The 20,806-nt window shown below is 38.9% G+C and overlaps 1 protein-coding gene across 2 annotated transcripts in view; it reads right to left on the bottom strand.

Annotated features, from left to right (window-relative positions):
* The window catches only part of SLC17A4 (solute carrier family 17, member 4), a 27,134-nt gene extending 6,483 nt beyond the window's left edge, over window positions 1-20,651 (bottom strand). The window contains exons 1-9 of one of the 2 annotated variants that reach the window (XM_011962818.1): window positions 20,568-20,651; window positions 13,389-13,515; window positions 6,574-6,673; window positions 5,816-6,021; window positions 4,714-4,947; window positions 4,543-4,630; window positions 3,991-4,077; window positions 1,604-1,722; window positions 1,323-1,484 (exon numbers count right to left, since the gene is read on the bottom strand). In XM_011962818.1, the coding sequence (XP_011818208.1) occupies window positions 1,323-1,484; window positions 1,604-1,722; window positions 3,991-4,077; window positions 4,543-4,630; window positions 4,714-4,947; window positions 5,816-5,950 (825 nt within the window). In that variant the 5' untranslated portion in view covers window positions 5,951-6,021; window positions 6,574-6,673; window positions 13,389-13,515; window positions 20,568-20,651. The remainder of the gene's footprint in view (window positions 1-1,322; window positions 1,485-1,603; window positions 1,723-3,990; window positions 4,078-4,542; window positions 4,631-4,713; window positions 4,948-5,815; window positions 6,022-6,573; window positions 6,674-13,388; window positions 13,516-20,567) is intronic. The other variant, XM_011962817.1, reaches the window with a different exon arrangement.
* Window positions 20,652-20,806: the final 155 nt, after the last annotated feature.

Raw genomic sequence — 20,806 nt, 5'->3', positions numbered from 1 at the left:
AAAAAAAAAAAAAAAAAAAAAAATTCTACTGAATAAAATGCAATGAAAAGGAGACTCCTCTGTTATATATAATCCAAACAATGGAAAGGATTCAGCTCTCACCTGGTTCAAGTAGTTCATTTTACAGATGAGTAAGCCAAGGCTGTCAAGATTAGGTTACTTAGTGAGAAAATACCCTGAGGGCAATGAGAATCCAGGTCTCTTAACTTTTTAGCCTGGAAAGCTCTGCTTTCTGATCACAATTTGTCTTTCCATTCATTCTCCCATCTTCCTCTTCCTCAGCCTTGGCCTCTGAGGGTCAAGCCCACCCAGCCTCACACCAGAGACAAATCATTCCCAACAGCCAGCCTCAGGAAGTCTGTTGCTTAGCACTGGCCTCTTGCTTATCTGGTCCCCTGATCCCCTGGATTAAGGTTCTGGTTTAATTTCTGGCCCTCCTCCTCTTTGAAAAGACCCAGAGCCACTCCCTCCTGGGGCTTTCTAATCTCAGTGCCTGCAGCCTGCTTGCATGCAGATGCTGACTACTGCTAAGAAGATCAGCTCTCTGTTGGCTACTTAGCACATTTTCACCAGAGGAACCCAATCAATATGAGAAAGCTTCTTCCTGAGTACAGAGAGTACAAGAGTAACATTGGCTTTGTGAACTGTCACTAACAGGTTATGAAATCTGATACACTCTTAGCCACTTTTAAGACATCCATCTAGCAGGAATTGGAAGGCTCCTGTCAGCCATTCAGAGCATCTGTTTCTTCTGTGAAAATTCAGAGAGCTGTACACATATATGCACTTTTCTTTCTATGTGTTATACTTGAATAAAAATGATTTTTTAAAACAAACATGAGTCCACAAATGTCTATGTAAGTCTTTTTTGGGACTTTATGTCCTATTAATATCTTATTTTCAGCATATGTTGTTTATGTTTCTCTGTCACAATTTTCTCAGAGGCAGAATTTGTTTTGCTAATTTTTATTATTTATGCTACCAGCAGAGCATCTTGTTTGCAAATTTTGATTGGATTGAGTATAAAAATTTTGCACAGGGCCCTTAAAATATGATAGTATATAGTATAAAATATGATAGTATATAAAATATGACAGTAAAATCAAACTGACCTAGAACTATATGTATCATCCTGCTGCAGTAAGTAGTGAACCACATTGAGATCAATCAGAATCCAAATTAACTAGACTCCATTTCCTACATGGAGGTCCTGGTCCTAATCCCCCGATTTTGTGACCATGGGAGAGACACAGGATTATATATGAGCTCTCTATATTTAAGCATTTAAACAGAAGATCAGAATGAGTTTTCTCTATACTTACATCTCTGAGGTTGGCTTGAAGTACCGAGCTGATGTACGTTGGTGTGTACGCCATAATGGTATAAAAAAGCCAGTATTCACAGAAATAAGAGACTAAAATGGCCCAGAGTGGTAAGGATTTGATCATAGCTCTAATGGGAAGAGACCAGCCTGGTGAACAGTCCTAGAAGAAAGCACACAGCAATGTCCCCTCCATCAGAAGGCAGCTCTGTCTATCGCACTCTGCATCTCTGAGGCGTCTAGAGGGACATAGAGAAATGTCAGAGGAATTTCTCAATGTACCTGCTGAGCCAATGAACACACAATGTATCTCTTCTCACCAGCACTGATAAAGGGATGATTCACAGGATCATCATAAATGAGAGGAAACCAGAGAAGACAACAGGCACAGCCAATTCCTCCTAGGAAAAGAGGATCCAGTTAGCACTGGATGGATGGAAGTACTTCTTTCAGTTTGACTCTAAGATGATTCCTGTGGTTGACAGAGTGACTAGCCTCAGTACTCCACTCTTCCTGGCATCTATCCCTTGCATGGCCCTATCACAGGGGGAGGGTACTTCCTCACCACTTGACTTTGACCTTGGCCATACAACTTGCTTTTGCCAATGGTATGGAGGAGTTTCAAGCCTAGGCATTAAAAACCATTTTTTTTAAAACTTATCCTCTTGGGTCTTGCGCACTGCTATTGGAAGACTATGTTCCAGCTCATCCTTTGACCAAGGCAGATGACAGACACAGAGAGTGGAGCCACCCAGCTGTCCCACAAAGAACCATGGGAATAAATGATTACTGTTTTAAACCACTGAGTTCTGGGAGATTTTGAAATGCACTATTATTAAAGCTATAGCACACTTACAAGTAAGTAGCGTGTTTGCCCCACGTGCTTGAAAATGCCCTCACCATTCACATACCACTCGGCATCCCTCCTGCTAGTCATGCTTTGCAGAGTTCCTTTCATCATTAAACCTTTCCGTATCTATCTCTTATCTTCCTCAAAGCACATACAAGTGAGAAGCAGTACATTATTATGTGGAATTAATTACCCAATTTCTAGACATGAAATGAAATTAATCCTCAGCAAAGATTTTTTTCTGATATATACATTATTACAGAGTTGGGAATTTAACATTATCAGTATTGAGTGGAAATATGGCCCATCTTCAAATTCCCTTTTTAGAATCTTAAGAAATCTTATGAGCTCTCTTTATTTGGCTAGCATGTCATTTACAAATTCCTTCACAAACATCATACAGCAGCCACTATACACCAGGCATTTTGCTACATTTTAAGAATATAAAATGACAAAGACACAGTTTTGCCATCAGGGAACTTAATCAAGTGGGGAGGGATAGATATGAAAATTAGCAATGTTGCACATTGGAGTTGGAGGATGTTAATATTTATTCAACAAATATTGAGTGAGTTTCTATCATGTATATGGTCCTTACTGTTTCTTGAAACCATAAGCACAGTAAGATTTTCTCATTGTTTGAATAATTTTTGTAATCTGCCCTTTGAATGTTTTCATGATAAAAACTTTGAAGGTTGGTGTGCTGTGGAATCATTACATATTTTTTTTGGTGAATATATTGACCTGATTTTACAGAAACCCTTGATCTAAGAGGCCCGCCGCTAATGAGCACACTAGTGGGACTATAAGGAATTACCATAAACAATTTAGGGGTGGGATTTTGGAGAATGTTTCAGATATTGAACAAACTCTAACTGACAGCAGCTAGGCAGAGTCCAACCACAGTTCCACGAAGGTAAAACTGTAATGTAGTAAAATACTGCTTCTGGAACTTTCCATGTGTCTTTGGAAACTTTCTGTAGCATCTCTCTGTATATTATGTCTGCTCCTGAACCTTACATAATCTGCCCTGTCCTGCAGGCTCCACTGGTTGATTCTTACTCTAATTAGCATTTTACATATGATTAGGTCACAGTCACACAACTTTCTGACTATGATATTAATTTGGTGCAAAAGTAATTGTGGTTTTTGCCATAATAATGACTGGAGAAATTTTAAAGAATATATTAAATTTAAAAACATGACTAAAATGTAGTCTGACTAAAATAACATTTTCTTTTTTTTTTTTTAGTCTCTTGAGACAGGGTCTCACTCTGTCGCACAGGCTGGAGTGTAGTAGCGTGATCTCGACTCACTGCAACCTCCACCTCCTGGGTTCAAGCGATTCTCCCACCTCAGCCTCCCGAGTAGCTGGGATTACAGGCATGCAGCATCATGCTCGGCTAATTTTTGTATTTTTAGTAGAGACGGGGTTTAACCATGTTGGCCAGGCTGGTCTCAAACTCCTGGCCTCATGTGATCCACCTGCCTCAGCCTCCCAAAGTGCTGGGATTACAGGCATGAGCCACCACGCCTAGCCTAAGATAACATTTTCAACATCTTATGAAATAATTTGCTCTGAATTCCTTTAGGTTAAATTTAGAAGCAGTAAGGAATGTTATGATGCCTCTAATGTCATAAGATTATTCTAGCTACACACTCAGACTGCTGAAACTTAAATGTTAAACACAGTTGACTCTGAAGACTACCAGCTTTAGCTATGTAAATATCCATATCTATTAGGATTTGGTTAACCATAGATAAATTGCATCACAGAATTCTCTGTCATAAAAAATTGAGATTTGAAAAGCAAACTCACCAAAGATATAGAAGACATAAGGCCATCCTATGGTCTGGCAAAGGAGACCACCAATGAGTAGAACAATGAAGGACCCCAGCATTGACCCTGAACAGAAAAAGTGAGTATATTCTGGGTGAGAGGACCCGTCTTGGGGCTCTATGTGCTTTCTACAACGCTGAGTTGCACAGTGAGGGAAGGTATGAGTTTCAAGTCAAACTATCTAGGTTCAAATCCTGCTCCTTCACTTGGTAACTATGTGCTCTTGGACAAGTTATTACTCTATTTGTGTCTGAAATTCCATATATGTGAAATGGAAGTAATTATATACAGCTGACTTATAAAACTGTTTTGAGGATAAGATGAAAATATGTGCAAAACACAAGAATGTTTGGCACATAGTAAGCATTCAGGTCATTCAGTTACAATCAAGAAAGGCAGTATGGGGTAGTCCTTTAAAGCAAGGACTATGAAGACAGAGTGATTGATATATAAGATCTTGGTTCTATTGACAGGACTTTGCTGAGTTCTCTTGAACAGTGCATATAAAGTGGGGTTTAGGGTATCAATTACCTGATCCAGCAATGGTGGTGAGTTGACTCCTTTCCAGTGGGGGAGCCCATTTGACCCAAATTGAATATTGACCAGTTAATACCATAACCTGGGGGAAAAAATTCCATTCTTGGAGATCTGAGGTCATTCTGGAACCTATATCCCACTTACACCTGGAAAACATCTTGGTACCTGGGCTATGCCTTGTACAATCCGGAGGACAATGAGCAAGGCCACTCCTGCATTAGCTGCCAGTGGAATGAAGAGGGTCAGGAATGAGGAAATAAACAAGCCAGCACCAACCACATACTTGGCTCCAAATATTCCAGCCACGTAGCCACTGGGGATTGGAGCCAAGAATGAGCCATAGTTGAGGGAGCTGAGGATGATTCCCTGGATTTCAGGACTCCAGTCATATGCAGGGGCCTAGATGACAAAGAGAGTTACTGTTTGTCTTTAGCTGAAGAATTGACAGTTTTCATTGTGAGGCCTTGAGAGGCAAAAAAAAAATTGGCAGTTATCTTTCTTTTTACATCTCTTCAGTTCCCCCAATATACCAGTATCATGTATTTAAAATATATGCCCAACATACTCTTTCCGCTCACTCTGACACAATGAACTAAAAATTAAAATATAAGAGAGCTCGTAAAGAAACAAAGGCTATAAAGAAGAAAGCATCGTAAGCAAGGTAATTAAAAAAATATGTGGAAGGAAGAGAAAGCGGACAAATCTGTGAAACATATTTTGTACAGATTTTCATCATTGTAGGGGAAGAATTTATGTCCCCTAAATGGTAAAATTTTTCATTTATTCTAACTTAGCCCCTGGTTACACTCATAGACACTAAGTAGTGACGCAATCCCCTTAGATATTTATTATGTTCTTTATTCCTTTCTTTTCTTTTCTTTTCTTTTCTTTTTTCTTTTTTTAAGACAGAATCTCTTTGTCACCCAGACTGGAGTGCAGTGGCATGATCTCTGCTCACTGCAACTTCCGCCTCCCCAGTTCAATCAATTCTTCTCTCTCAGCCTCCAGAGTAGCTGGGATTACAGGTGCCTACGACCATGCCTGGCTGACTTTCGTATTTTTAGTAAAGATGCCTCGGCCTCCCAAAGTGCTGGGATTACAGATGTGAGCCACCATGCTTGGCCTGATACTTAGGTACTTGTGCCATTCCTGGCACATAGTACATGTTCAGTAAATACTTAGTGGTTAAATGAATCTCACTCTAAGATAAGTCTTTAAGTCGAATTATTTGAGTCAAAGAAAGAGTCCAGAGTCTCATTAAACTTACCATTGCTTTAAATTCTTTTAGAGTTTCATTCCAGTAGTCCTGGGAGTCAGTGGAGGGCCGTTCTGTGGAGGCATTGGGCTGGCTAGGTGGAGCTGTGTTGTTCACCATAGCCGGAATGGCAATGCTCAAGTTCATTTGTTGGGTGTAAATCGAAAAATTACAGAGCTGCAAGATGAGGGCCAGCCCATGCCGGACTGAACAAAAGCCTGAGAGGAGAAGGGCATGCAAAGTAACAATCAGAATGCTTTTCTCCCACTCTCCCTAAGTCTGGAAGAAGGAGAAGATTGGTAACTGTATGAGATGCAGAAATACAGAAAGAGAGACATTCCTCTGTAGTTGTGTAGTAGACTTCTGTCCCCCTGGGAGGTAATGGGGGAGGTGGCTCCCTCAGAAGCATTTCTCAAACAGAGACTTGAAGAATGTGTGGAGTTGGTCAGAACAAGCCTTAGGGGAGAGTTTTTCAGGCAGGGCTCTGGGATGAGAAGATTAGAATGGGAATGGGAAGAAATTGATTTAGAGAAAGAATTGGCTGGGAGCAGTGACCGATTGGATATGGACAGTGACAGAAAGGAAATTGCTGGAAGTGACTCCCAAGTTTCCTGCTTGGGCAGCTGGGATAGCTGGAAGTGCCATTTATAACCAGGAAACATGGAAGATTAGCTTATCTGGGGCTGGGGAGAGATGAAACTTGAAAGATAGGCGATGGTTAGATCATAGAAGTATTTAAACTTCATGTTAATACTGTAATCTATGCTTACACAAAATTTGCTAGTGTTCCATAGGAGCTCTAGGTATATCCCTCTGGTTGAGTCCAAATATATTAGTTTGACAACAGCGGGAAGAGTTCATCCACTATCCCTGTAGAGAAATCCCAGAGGTAATGTATGATCACAAGGTATGAAGATGCCATTTTCTTGGCTCTGAAAGGGAGCAAATGTTCTTGGAATGAACAGCATGGTTTTGTTTTGTGTAGTAATGCTCTTGCTAAGTTCCTGCTCTTACCTTTGGTTCAACTCTGAGAGCATTTAGTTCCCCATCCCCAACCAGCCAATGCACCATCCATGAAAATCTACATTGGAATTTTGATCAGTCATATTGATATGACAGATTAAATTCAGAAGGATTGCCACATTTATAGTATTGTCTTCTAGTCAAGAAGGGATACCTACCCATGTACTAGTATTGGTCTTTTACTCAGTCCAAGGTGGAATTTTATAGTTATTTTCAGTTAAGGCCTTCACAAATTTGGTGAAGTACTTTTTTTTGTTGTGTAACTGAGCTCTTTTTCCTATCATTTTCATCAGGTTTTTCCCCATTGGGTTTTGATTCAATAAAGAAAGACAAATTATGTACAAATAATGAAAAATGTAGTTGATTATGTTTACTGTTTGCAACACTTATTTCATTCTCCTGGGTAATTTAATTCACTGGTATTTTCAAAAAAATAGACAAAACAGGAATGGTAAGAATGGGCACCTCAGCTATATTTGCATTTACTGAGACTGCTTCTCACATTACACCATTAGGTATGCTGCTGGTTGTTGGTATGACATGTCCTTTAATTATATTAAACTACTCTGTTACTACCTTTAAACATTTTTATGGGAATACATAAGTTTTATAAAATATATTTTAATCCTGGAATCAGACACCTGCATTCCAATTCCAGCTTGTGTGTTCTACTTACAGCTGTGTGTTCTGGGGCAAGGTACTGAGCTCTCTGTGGCCCCCAAATTTTGCCTGAAAAATGGAATTAATAATAGAGTCTACATCAAGGCACTGTGATAACAACTGAATATGTTTATGTAAGTTCATTATAATTATAATAGCCTACCACCTTCGTATTATTGAGATGATCTCTTCTTATTCTTAATAGGCTATTACAAAATTTAAAAATATGATGTATTTGGCTAGTGTTTTAGCTAGAATTTTATTTAGTATGTATAGTTGAGCTTAAAATGTTGTTTATGTATATATGTGTGTTATTTTTTGCTATACTAGCTTTGTTTTTTTTTTTTAAGTTATAAGCTTCCATCTCAATCTATGATCTGAAATGTTTTAGGTACATAGCCATTTTTCTTCTTAATAAATTTTTGATTTTAGAACAGTTTTAGATTTATAGAATTATTGAGTTCCTCAATATCTCACACAAAATTTCCTCTGTTATTAATATCTTATGGTGCATTTGTTGCAATTAATAAACCTACAGTGATATATTATTAACAACTAAAGTCCACAGTTTATTCAGCTATCTTAGTTTTACCTAATGTCCTTTCTGTTCCAGAATCCCATATAGTCCCATATAGAGAACCACATTACATTTAGTTGTCATGTCTCCTTGGACTCTTCTTGTGTATGACATTTTCTCAGACTTACCTTGTTTCTAAAATGTATTCTAAGTACCTTGTAGTCGAAAATGTCTAAAGATCTTGATAGTTTTGAAACGCACCAGTCAGGTGTTTTGTGGAGCGTCCCTTAACTGAAATTTGTCTGATATTTTTCTCATGATTAGACTGGAATTGTGTGTTTGAGAGGAAGGCCATGGAGGTAAACTGCCATTCTCGCCACATCATATTATGGCCACACACTGTCAACAAGGCTTCTTACTATTGAGTTGACCTTGGTCCCCTGGCTTGAGGTAGTGTTTGTCAGGTTGCTCCACTGTAAAATTACTCTCCTTTTTCTTTTTCTCCTTTTAATGTTTTGTATGAATTAATATGTACAAATGTACTTTGGAAGAAGTCACAAGCACCAGTCACACTTAAGGAGTGAGGAGCTAAGCTCCATTTTCAGAAGATAGAGTGCTATATATAAACTATTTGGAACTCTTCTGCACAGGATAAATAGGCATTTTCTGCTCCTTAAAACTCTCATATAATTTTTCTAGTGAAACTACTAGAATATATTTGTTTGTTTCTGTGTTTTAAAACAAATAACTTTTTGACAAGTTTCTTCATTTCTTAGGTGTTTTTTGACATGTATAATTTTTTTCTTTATTCAGATTTATAAATTAGAAACATAAAATGTATTATTCCTAGAAATCATAATTTCTACAAAGTTATAATTAAATTATATTTAAAATATTAAATTTTAATAAGTAAATTATGATTATGTAAAGTTTTTATAATTATAAATTTTAATTCCTAGAAAATCATTTACTTATGTACTTTCCATATAATTAGCTTTTATACATGTTCGATGCTTCTGTCTCCTATTTTCTCATAACTGCTTGTATTTAATATCTCTTCCTGATTAATCTGAGTAGTGGATTGTTTTATTGCATTGAGTGGAATCTTCTTTTATCAAAGAATCAGCTCTTGTATATATTTTTAATCCAATTTTTTAATGATTTGAGTTCACACTATTTTCTACATTTAAGTTGTCTATTTCATTTTTCTATGTAATTTCCTTAAAGTTTTAGGCTCAGTGGATCAGATGTTTAATTAACTAGTTTTCATTTTTTATTATACAATCTCTGTTTTCTTCCCTTTTTCAAATCTGTCTTCTCCTTGCTGCTGCTAATTCCATTTTAATTCCGCACTGACATTTTTTTCCTCCTTTGTTTCCTTTCTCATCTATATTAGGGACTTCTTCCATATTCTTCTGTTGATTTACTTCCTATACTCTATGCTTTATTACTATTATTATTGTCATTGAGAACTTTAAGAAATTGAAAATGAAAATATTCCTCAATTTCCCTGTAATAATATAAGCACAGCAGTGTGATGTAAAGGCTAACAACAGCTGATTTGAATCCAGCTGCTACCTCTTTATGCCTGGATGATTAAGATGTGTTACTTCATCCCTCTGTGCCTGAGCAGGCTCCTACAAAATGGGGATGATGCTAGTAGCACTTTCCCTGAAGGATTGTTGTGAGAATTCAATGAATTAATACATACAAACTGCTTAAAACAGCGTCTAACATAGGGCTTGCACTCATTATGTGACAGCTATTATAATGAACTGTGATCTTTCATAAGTGTACCTGTTGATTTCTCTTCTATCTAACACACGCCTTACCTTACTCTTCCTACGTAAATATGCAAACATATTTACGTAGGTTCCTTGTAGTCCACCCCTACAGCCTTGGACTATAAAAGCCAGTCGTGTGTGACTTTTTTCTCACATTTTGAAACCCCTGCACAGGGCCACCCATGCTGGTTTGAGGCCCAGCTATGATGCGGTGGTGTATGTGGGTGGGCTGTGGCAGCAGGTGGGGAGGAGGAGGTAGGAAATTCCTTCACCAATTCAAGGGAAGCTAACTACTGTACCATTTTAATTCTGCAATAACATTATATAATTTGAGAGAAAGTCTTCCAAATTTCCAAGTTGATTTCTGCAATCACTCATATTTTCCTCTGCTTTGTAGCACTGGCCCCTAATGCTAAATTGCAGATCAGAAAGGCCAGTGAAGCGTGAGGGGAAAGCTGCAGAACGTGGGCCCATGCACGCTTTACCCAGCACACCCCAGCACTGTAGACCCTTGAGGGGCTCATGGGGTCTGTGGTCTGCCCAGCTTCTGGACACTGCCACTCCAAGCTGGGGAGCACGAGCTGAAGCTCCACAGCATCCTCTTTGTTCTTGCTGTAACACTGCACCATGCCTCAAGGATGGGAGTTTTATCAGCTCTTGGCTCCTCTCTCTATTTCTTCCAAATTGTATTAAATCTGTCTGCAAGACTTGGAGTTTGTAGTGTGTGGTAGGAATAATTCCTTAGTTTCAACCTAGATGGAAGTACTTTCTCAAGTGTTGTGCTTGTTTTATTCATTTCCACAGCTTTCAGAAGGGGGTGCTATTGTAAATGCGCCTTCTGATGGCATTCTTCCCCATGGAGGGGGGCAATATGTTTTCCCTGCAGGCATTTGATATGGAGAAAGGACACTGTCCCTGATATTGTTCTCAGTGCCTTTCCCACCCTTCTGTGGTCTCCACAGTAACAGAGGAACAAATATCTGGAAGCTACAATCCTCAGGATTCCATTCAGATTCCACAGATGAAGACATTCTGGCACAATGTGTCAGGCTGAACTCAGTGAGAAACCACTGTGCTCTGGAGGCAGCTGCAGGTTGATAAGCGAGAATCAGTCATGTTAGACATGGGATTTCTGCCTATGACTTTGGGGGTCCGTCTCAAAAACATCCACTTTGTGATGCACATGGCTGGGATCATTGGCAGTGTAATGTCCCAGATTTTCTGAAAGTAACCAACCTGACTTTTGCTTCCCTAGCCTTCCAACATCTGTGGAATCTTCCAGTCCCCTATATTAATCTTTCTGCTCAAAAATACCTAGATTTGCTTTTGATTTTGTGATATAACCCAGACTGATACAGAAGCTCATGGACCTCTGGGGGAAAGGGGGATCAGAAGGTCAAAGTGATGTCTGTCTCCAGCCTGGCCCCAGAAATCCCTAACTGAGCCTGAGAGGGAAAAACTACTGATCTTCAGGCAGAACCTGAAGGCCCAGCTTTATTCACTCAAGGTTTCTGGGTTATTGGAGCAGTTCCTTTGTGTAACCAGGTGACCAGATAATGGGGGAAGGGGCATTTCTCCACATCCCATGGAACACCTGGATTCAGCTCACTAAGTGTCTTAGAAGCACAGCAAAGACATCAGTAGCCTTTGGGGATGGGAGTACTGGTACCCAGAGAAAGCCCCAGCAGTGCCCTGGGAGTCTGATACAGAAGATTCAGCCATGCCCAGTAAGCATGAGCCAGAGGAGGAGATGAGAGGAAAACTGATGTTGGACACCAACAGACAAAGCAATCAGCAAGGTTTATTCCTAAGCATTTGTGAGAAATACTTGGATACACAACAAAATAACTTGATAAGGCTTGGAGGAGTAGCTCATATTTTCCTCTGCTTTGTAGCACTGGCCCCTAATGCTAAATTGCAGATCAGAAAGGCCAGTGAAGCGTGAGGGGAAAGCTGCAGAACGTGGGCCCATGCACGCTTTACCCAGCACACCCCAGCACTGTAGACCCTTGAGGGGCTCATGGGGTCTGTGGTCTCCCCAGCTTCTGGACACTGCCACTCCAAGCTGGGGAGCACGAGCTGAAGCTCCACAGCATCCTCTTTGTTCTTGCTGTAACACTGCACCATGCCTCAAGGATGGGAGTTTTATCAGCTCTTGGCTCCTCTCTCAATTTCTTCCAAATTGTATTAAATCTGTCTGCAAGACTTGGAGTTTGTAATGTGTGGTAGGAATAATTCCTTAGTTTCAACCTAGATGGAAGTACTTTCCATCTTATTAGGTAGGATGAGACTGCCAAAAGAGGATGAGTGTTAATAGCATGATGCTGTTTGAAACAACAAGCTGGGGTAAAGCTGGTTACAAAGTAGTTGTCCAGTATAGCTATAGCCCAGAGTGGTCACCAGAGGACTGGGTGGCATGGTAGGCCAGATGTTGTAGGAGACTATAGAAAAATCCAGAAAGACCATAGTGGTTCCACTTTAGACAAATTATAGATGAACTTCCCAACGACTGCCAAAAGGTGGGCTGAGGAAGGGACACTACGTGAGTGGTAATAATGAGCTCATAAATGGCAGAATCAGGATTGCAAACTCAAGCATTATGATTTCTGACCTGCGCTTAGGTACAGTATGCCATACTGTACCTTGGTAAAATTTTACACATAAGTTCTTCACATTACCAATTTTGAGGGAGAGAGAGAATGATAAAAAGAATTTGGCCAATGGTATAGTCGAGTAGACTCTGAAGTCCTTAGAAACAGATGAGACTTTCAGCCCAGACTACTGGAACAGTATTCATTCTGGGTCCAATGGTGACAGGTTGTAGGATGAGTACTAACATGCAAATTTCCTGACTTCTTCTGTGATGGACGAGATTAGGAGAAATCCCTTTTCTTGAAGATATGCATAATTCTTAACAGACAAAACAGACAAACTGGCTAAAAATGTTGAGTATTACAAAGCATTCCTTCTTGGTTAGTGTTTTGCCTTTTAAAGGCATTATCTTATGAAATGACTATATCCTTAGAAGAATTAATGGATAACATAGTTATAACTCATTAAGCATTTAGGGTAAAATAAGATGTTCTACAGTTTTCCTTAATGCATATTATAAAAAGCATGATATTGTAATATAGATAAGAGAAAGGAAGAAAGGTGACTTCTGTGACATGGTAGAAACAAAAAGCCCATTTTGGGATCGGGGTCAGGTTTGGATTTAACATGAGCAGAGAGATCCAATGGGACATGTCTTGAGCTTAGAATCAGACAAGCCAAGGTTGGTTTCTATATTTCCTACTTAGAACTTGCTCTGATTTTTTTCCTTCATCTCTAAATAATGTCACGATACCTGCCTGTCTTATATACCTTCAAAGTTTCTTGTGAGAAATGAAATAATTATCAATAGCTATTTATAGCCATATAGAATTCTTGGCAATTGGTGGTAGTGAGGAAAATGATGTGTATCAACAAAAGATGCCACAGATCTTAGTTTTATTTACTAACACAAGTCAAGGTGCCAACAGATCCTAGTTTTATTTACTACAAGTCAAGGTGCCATAGATCCTAGTTTTATTTACTACCAGATTACTGTGCATGATTTTACCTTTCCTGGAGCATTCCTCTTGAGCCATATTTAAATTGCCATCATTGGAAATGTCCCCCACTGTAGCTTTGACATCTGGTCCAGCAGACATTTTGGTTCTCTCTTCCCAGGGACTGACATTTACTTACTAAAATAAAAAGAATGCAAAAGCAAATACAGAGAGAATCTTATATGATACCGCCCCAATTCTTTCCAAGAACTAGGAGCAAATGTTGTTCTATAAGAAAAGTGCTAGATTAGGGTTCGTGAAAACTAATTTGTCATCCTGGCTTTATCACTAACCAATTGGTTGGTCTTTGAAAGGTCGCAGTTTACCCTGGGTCTTAGTATCTGTGTCTCACAAGTGAGGAATCTGGCCTGGATTGCCTTCATAAATTGTAATATCCTTTCTAGTTCTGTGTTCCCATGTCTCTAAATTGATATTAGTATTAAATGGACATGAAAACTTGACAACCTTATTTGAAATTTCATCTAGGAGATTCCAGTGGATTAAATTACCTGAAAAACTATTATAAACACCTATACATATTACATAAAATATAGCAAACACCCTTTTACATAGCTGCAAAGACAGTAAGAGATACATCCATCAAGTTAGATGTCTGCGCTAATTTTAGTGACCATGAGATTGGGGCACAGAAGCATCAATTTCAGTGATGTGGGGGCCTGAGATCTAAGCCCCTGTGGGGATGAAGGATGAAGCCTTAGGCCTATGCCAGGGAGGCGATTATAAGGGAGATTCTAATATAGAGTTAGATGCCTCAAAGGGGTTCAAAGGTTAAAGAGGCTCTTCCCCTTTCAACAATAACAGTGACAACCCTCTTTGTCCTAAGTTCTGGTTTGAAAATAAAGTACTTCACCTGAAAACTGTGAAAGTTCATATCTAGGTTATGGAGAATTGAGGGTTGAAATTCATACTTCCTTCATTGTCTGAGAATTCATCCCCAGCTAAAAAACTGACCAAAGAATCAAGCCCAGTCTGATTCGCTCAAAACAGATTACACAGAATTACTGCAGATGAAGCTCTATATATTATGAGCTCAAAATAAAAAATTACAAACACTCAAAGAAATGATCCATCCAAAACAAGTTTTCAGACTCAATGCATAGCAAAATTAAACTACTGAGAACTTCCAAAAATAGAATAAACTGACAAAGACATTACATAAGTATGCTTTAAATAATTGAAGAAATAAAATGTGGACCCTAAAACATAAAAAGATACCAAAAAGAATAGGCAGATTTAAGAAAGATACTACTTGAAATACAAAAATAAGTAGGCATTAAAATTTCAAACTAAGTGACTAGACATAGCTAATGAAAGAATTAGCAAAATCAAAGGCAATGAGTTATGTAAAGTATACAGAATAAAGCTCAGTGAGATGATGAGGGATGACAGCAAAGTTAAGAAACTGGAAAATGGAGGGAAAAGGTCCAATGTATGTTGAATAGGACTTCTAGGAGGACAAAATAAAGAGAATTGAGAAAAGGCAATTCTTTAGGAAATAACGAATAGGAATTTTTTAGAATAGATGAAACCACAAGATTTCTCAGATTCAGGAATCAAAATGAGTCTCAAGCTAGGGAAATGAAAAGAATCTACACCTAAACATATTTAAGGATACTGCAGGACATGAAAAGAACAAAACTTATTTATAGCAATAGATACCATAAAAGATGACTTTATAATAATAGATACCATAAAAGATCAGTTTCAGAAGGGGAGAAATTGATTACAGCATTCTATCAGATATGGAGTAGCATTTGTTCAACTTCTAGCTAATAAAAAAATAAAATACAGTAAATTGGTAAGAAGTAGGAAACTATTGGAATGATATGTGAATATAGATTAAGAACAAACATGGGAAAATATGCATCACTTCACTATCAAGGACATGGATATTAAAAGAACAAGATCCTATTATTTCTTACCTATTAATTTTCATAAACATTTTAAGACTGTTACAAGCTTAGGCAAAAATGTGGGGAAATGAGCTATTATTTGAGGGAGTCAAGCTGCATCTTCTCACTTGTATTGCTGCTTTATGGTGTGTACCAGAGACTAATAGGCACAGCCACACAGAATAGTATGTTTCAGGACACTCCTTAAAACAATATTTGTAAAAGCAAAAAGTCAGGAGCTAACTAATGATTATTTAATATTTGCATAATTAAATGCAGATATTTTCTGAATACTATATGGTTATCAAAGAATAGGATACATATATAAAAGCGTATAAAGATTTAAAAGACAGGTAAACAATCAAGTACCTACAGTCTTCAAGAGACTCACCTAAAACATAAGGATTCACATAAACTTAAGAGGTGAGAATAGATATTCCACGCAAAAGGACACCAAAAGCAAGCAGGAGTAGCTATTCTTATATCAGACAAAGCAAACTTAAAAGCAACAACAGTTGAAAAAGATGAAGAGAAACATTATATAATGACAAAAGGACTAGTCCAACAGGAAAATACCACAATCCTAAATATACATGCACCTAACACTGGAGCTCTTAAATTTATAAAACAATTACTACTAGATCTAAGAAATGAGATAGACAGCAAGACAATAATAGTTGGGGACTTCAATACTCCACAGACAGCACTAGACAGGTCATCAAGACAGAAAGTCAACAAAGAAACAATGGACTTAAACTATATCCTAGAACAAATAGACTTAACAGATATTTACAGAACACTCTACCTAACAACTGCAGACTAGACATTCTATTCATCAGCACATGGAACATTCTCCAAGACAGACCATATGATAGGCCACAAAACAAGTCTCAACAAATTTAAGGAAATCGAAATTATATCAAGTACTCCCTCAGACCACTGTGGAATAAAATTGGAAATCAACTCCAAAAGGAACTCTCAAAGCTGTGCAAATACATGGAAATTAAATAACCTGCTCCTGAATGATCATTGGCTCAACAATGAAATCAAGATGAAAATTTAAAAATTATTTGAACTGAACGACAACCGTGACACAACCTATCAAAACCTCTGGGATACAGGAAAAGCAGTGCTAAGAGGAAAGTTCATACCATTAAATGCCTACATCAAAAAGTCTGAAAGAGCACAAATAGACAATCTAAGTTCACACCTCAAGGAACTAGAGAAATAAGAACAAACGAAACCCAAACGCAGCAGAAGAAAAGAAATAACCAAGATCAGAGCAAAACTAAGTGGAAATTGAAACAAACAAACAAACAAAATACAAAAGATAAATGAAACAAAAAGCTGGTTCTTTGAAAAGATAAATAAAATTGCCAGACCACCAGCGACATTAACTGAGGAAAAAAGAGAGAAGATCTAAACAAGCTCAATGTGAAACAAAACGGGAGATATTACAACTGATACAAGAGAAATACAAAATATCATTCAAGACTACTATAAACACCTTTATGTGTGTAAACTAGAAAACCTAGAGGAGATGGATAAATTCCTGGAAATATAAAACCCTCCTAGATTAAACCAGGAAGAAATAGAAACTCTCTGTGCAAAGGAATGGGGAGGGCAGGAATGGCCATGCAGGAGTTGAACTTTGTCTTTGTTGTTTACATGAGTGACAACAATAATGTAATTTGAATTATTACTGTAATTAAAAATAAATTTCAGGGACACAGGTAGGCTGAGATGAAGAACGTGAGTGTTTTAGAGTCAGTTGCTGGTATTCTCTGTCAGGTATTCATTTTCACTCCAGGAAAGAAATGAGGAGGGCACTGCCCCGTCACTTCAAGTCAAAATGATAGGAGCTGCCCGCAAGGGGGTCATTCAGGGAGCTTGACATATGTCCCTTATGTGTGTGTGCTTGTGTGTATGTAAAGGTGAGTGACACATGCCTCAGAATCTAAGGGCATGAGGTGGTGTCTCCTGGTCTGAGGCTGCAGAGCACAGCAAAGGTCTACACCACACTGGAGGCTGTGATACATCCCACAGCAGCAGGGGTGAAGATGCACAGGTAGAGACCAGCAGGTCCCTTATGAACCAGATACAGATGACTCAGGAAAAATCCAGTTTACAATCTCTTAAAATGAGAACTGTCTGGAGAGGCCACATGACCCCAAAAGAGAGGACGGACTGCCTGATGCCCAGCACCTGAGAAAGGAACCCTAACTGCTGAGTTAGTGAACACATATCACCCCTGACATGGGAGGACTGGTGGATCCCACCACTGGGGTACAATAAAGGATTCAGCATTGAACATTCATCCAACCCAAAGACCACCAATGCCAGTGCACAAGAGTTCCGGCTAAGAAAGACACTTCCTGCTTCTTGCTTCTAACTCCCTACCCACCAGCCATCAAAGATCAGAAGCAACAGCTAGCAAAAGGGGTAAGAGTAGTTGCTGACAGAGAAAGGGAACAAGAAGCCAACCAAATGATCCTTTCCCTCCCCAGAACCAAGCTGGAGTGGTGGCTGGCAGGGCAGGGGAATGAAGGTTTACTTTTAGATCAAGTTTGGAATTTTCCGGTTTTCATTGGACTGGACCCATTAATTACAAAATGAGATTATTTGAAGACTACAAATAAACAATAAACCCATTACTACTGAAAATGATCAGAGAAGTTACAGCACCAAGCAGATATAAAGTTACAGCACCAAGCAGATGTAAAGGAATAAAATGTAAAGGGATAAGCAGTAGGTGCTGGTGAAATGAAATTATTTTCCACGTGCTCTCTGTGAAGGACTCTTCTTATTAATATAAAAGAAAATAGACCTGATCCTTTGGCACTATTGTGTTTAAAGATAAGTGGAAATGTTACATAATGTCACCACTAAAGTTGGTAAGTGAGCAACTGACAGAGAAGTTGCCTCAATGATGTCCTTCAAAACCACAGATGTTAGACCATGGAGCCCTCTAGTCTGCACTGGAATTCAAAAACGCACTCAAAATTGAATTGAAATCCAAACGAATACTCATTGGCAAATGGAATAGTTCTAGTAACTCTGAAAAGAAACTTGCTAAAATGAGGGGACTGAATAGTCTGCTGGAAAAATAATTTGCTTATCATTTATTTTCACACCTCAGGGCAATTAGTTGAATTGAAAAACTCCTATCCGTCACAAGAACTAAAGACATAGCTTTCAGGGTAACATTTTTTTCCACAGGCTATACCCATACAGACTCTTCTAGTGTTCCAGCGTCTAAGGGTTCACTGACCGCAAGTTCATTCATTGATTCAGTAAACATTTATTGAATCAATGAATGCAATGTTGTGCTTTCATAGCTCCATCTCCTGCATGACTGAAGGACTTAGTAATCATTAAATTGCCCTCTCCTTGTGCTTATTATAACCAGCAATCAATTGCCAGTTTTTTCAGTAATGGGTGATCATGGTTTTGCTGACGTTAATGAGAGCAGTGGGAACAGACAGCCGAGGGCGAAGGGAGGACAGTGCTGTTGTGGGGCAAGGGATGCAGGCATGGACAGTACACCTGTGAGAAAGTTACATCCCAGGAGGGGCACATATGAAAAGAAAGAAGTAAGAATGCCACATGGTATGAAAAAAACAAGAGTAGCACTGACAGAAACTAGGTCATTAGCATCAGGAGAGGAGGGCAAGCACTCTGCCTAGTCTAACCACTTTACCTAGTGTGGTTGTGTGAAATGGTCATATTTGAGCTGAAATGAGAACACTGAGAAGGAGGCAGCGCTGAGCAAGAACATGCCAGGCAAAGGAACCAGCAAGTCTGTCACGTTTTTCTAGGCAGAAGGTAGTCCAACATGGCGATGCAGAGTGAATGAGGAGGTTAATGGTAAGTGATGAGATCAAAGGGGTGGGCAGGGGCCAGACCATTTTGGGTCTTATAGGCCGGGTAAGGGGACTGGATTTACTATGGCCACTGTGTGGCACATGGGCTATAAAGGACAAGATTGAGAACCAAGAGACTGAACAAGAAGCTGTTTCTTGACCTGTGCAAGTGTTGATGGTGGATGGCTGTGGTGAAAAAGACCACATTCAGGACCTGTTTTGGAGATATGCCACTAAGACTTGCTAATGAGGTGTATATGGGAACAAGAGAAAGGGAAGAATCATCAGAGACTTCCAGACTTATGACTTGAGCAAATGAGTGAATAGTGTTGCACTCAAAGTTGGGGAAATGAACAGGGAGGGCAGCAAGTTTCAGAGGAAAAGCAAGAACTTTATTTTGGACATAGGGGTTGAGACTCCTGTTAGACCCAGAAGGGAAGATTGACAGGTAACTTTTGTGTCTGTGAGTCCATAGCTAAGAACAGAAGGGCCTTGGTAGAAATATAAATTTGTAAGTCATCAGCCTTATCTATTTATTTTGAAACCAGGTAAATGAGGAAAAAACAACAAAGAAATGGAGCCAGCCATTCTTATATCAATTTCTCATCAGTGTTTCTTTCCAAGACTGCTTGTGTCCGTTCTTTTAGGATTCATATGCATCCTGTTCCTCTGCTAGTCATCAGTTCACTGTAGAATGAGACTTTTCCTTAAGGTGCTGTGCAGAGCTATTAATAGCTCAAATGTCAGCTTATGTGGTCTCAGCACTGAACATTTTTCCTCCCTATGAGAAACAGCCCATGGCTCTCACTCACAGTCTGCAAATAAAGTCCTCTGCCCTAAACTCTTCATCATTAACCACTTCCCAAAGCCAGATTAGATTTCATTTATTTTGCTTTCCCATAAATTCACTGGAACCAAACCAGAACAGTTTGGTTTTGACTGATATTTTAGGCATGATGAAAATCTTCCTCTGTGAGAATTCAGTATTGGCATTTATTGTTGCACTGTGGATTTGATCAATGCTTAAAAAAATTAATGTATTTCACAAAAATAATCCAAATATATCATTTAGTTTTTCTCTCTCTTCCTCTCTCTCTCTCTTCCTCTCTCTGTCTCTTCCTCTCCCTCTCTCTCTCTGTGTGCATGTGTGTGTGTGTGTCTGTCTGTCTGTCTCTGTTCAGCTATACTTTTAGAAAATTTCATTCTCTTGAAATTATTCCCTGTAGTTCCATGGCACTTAATGCAACATCCCTTCTCACTTACCAGAATTATCTCAGGACACAGGCATTCTCTTCTCCACTCCCACAGTCCCTGCCCCCAAACAGCAAATTAAGCTGCTCTCTAATGGAAAAACACCCATTCCCATCATCTCAAAAGCAGAATATTAAGGGTAAAAGTTTGAAAGCTAACTAACCTGAGGGAGGAAGAGTGCAGGATCCTCATTCCTTTCGAATAAATTTCTCCAAGCTCTTTGCAATTGTCTAATTCTGGGAGGTAAATAATTACCCAAAACCTTTAGCCCTTATGTTACCAGCTTGCAGGATTTTATTGGCTCAGTGGTTTAACTTTTAACTTTACATTTTATTGTTTGATTGATAAGCAAATCAAGCTCGTTAAATCTTCCTCATGCTTCAAGCCCAACTGAGGTCACCT

This window comes from Colobus angolensis, unplaced genomic scaffold, assembly GCF_000951035.1.
Source record: "Colobus angolensis palliatus isolate OR3802 unplaced genomic scaffold, Cang.pa_1.0 Scaffold6, whole genome shotgun sequence".
In the NCBI taxonomy this organism is placed as follows: Eukaryota; Metazoa; Chordata; class Mammalia; order Primates; family Cercopithecidae; genus Colobus; species Colobus angolensis.
Note: the sequence above shows the minus strand (reverse complement) of the source record. Positions and strands in the feature narration are given on the sequence as shown.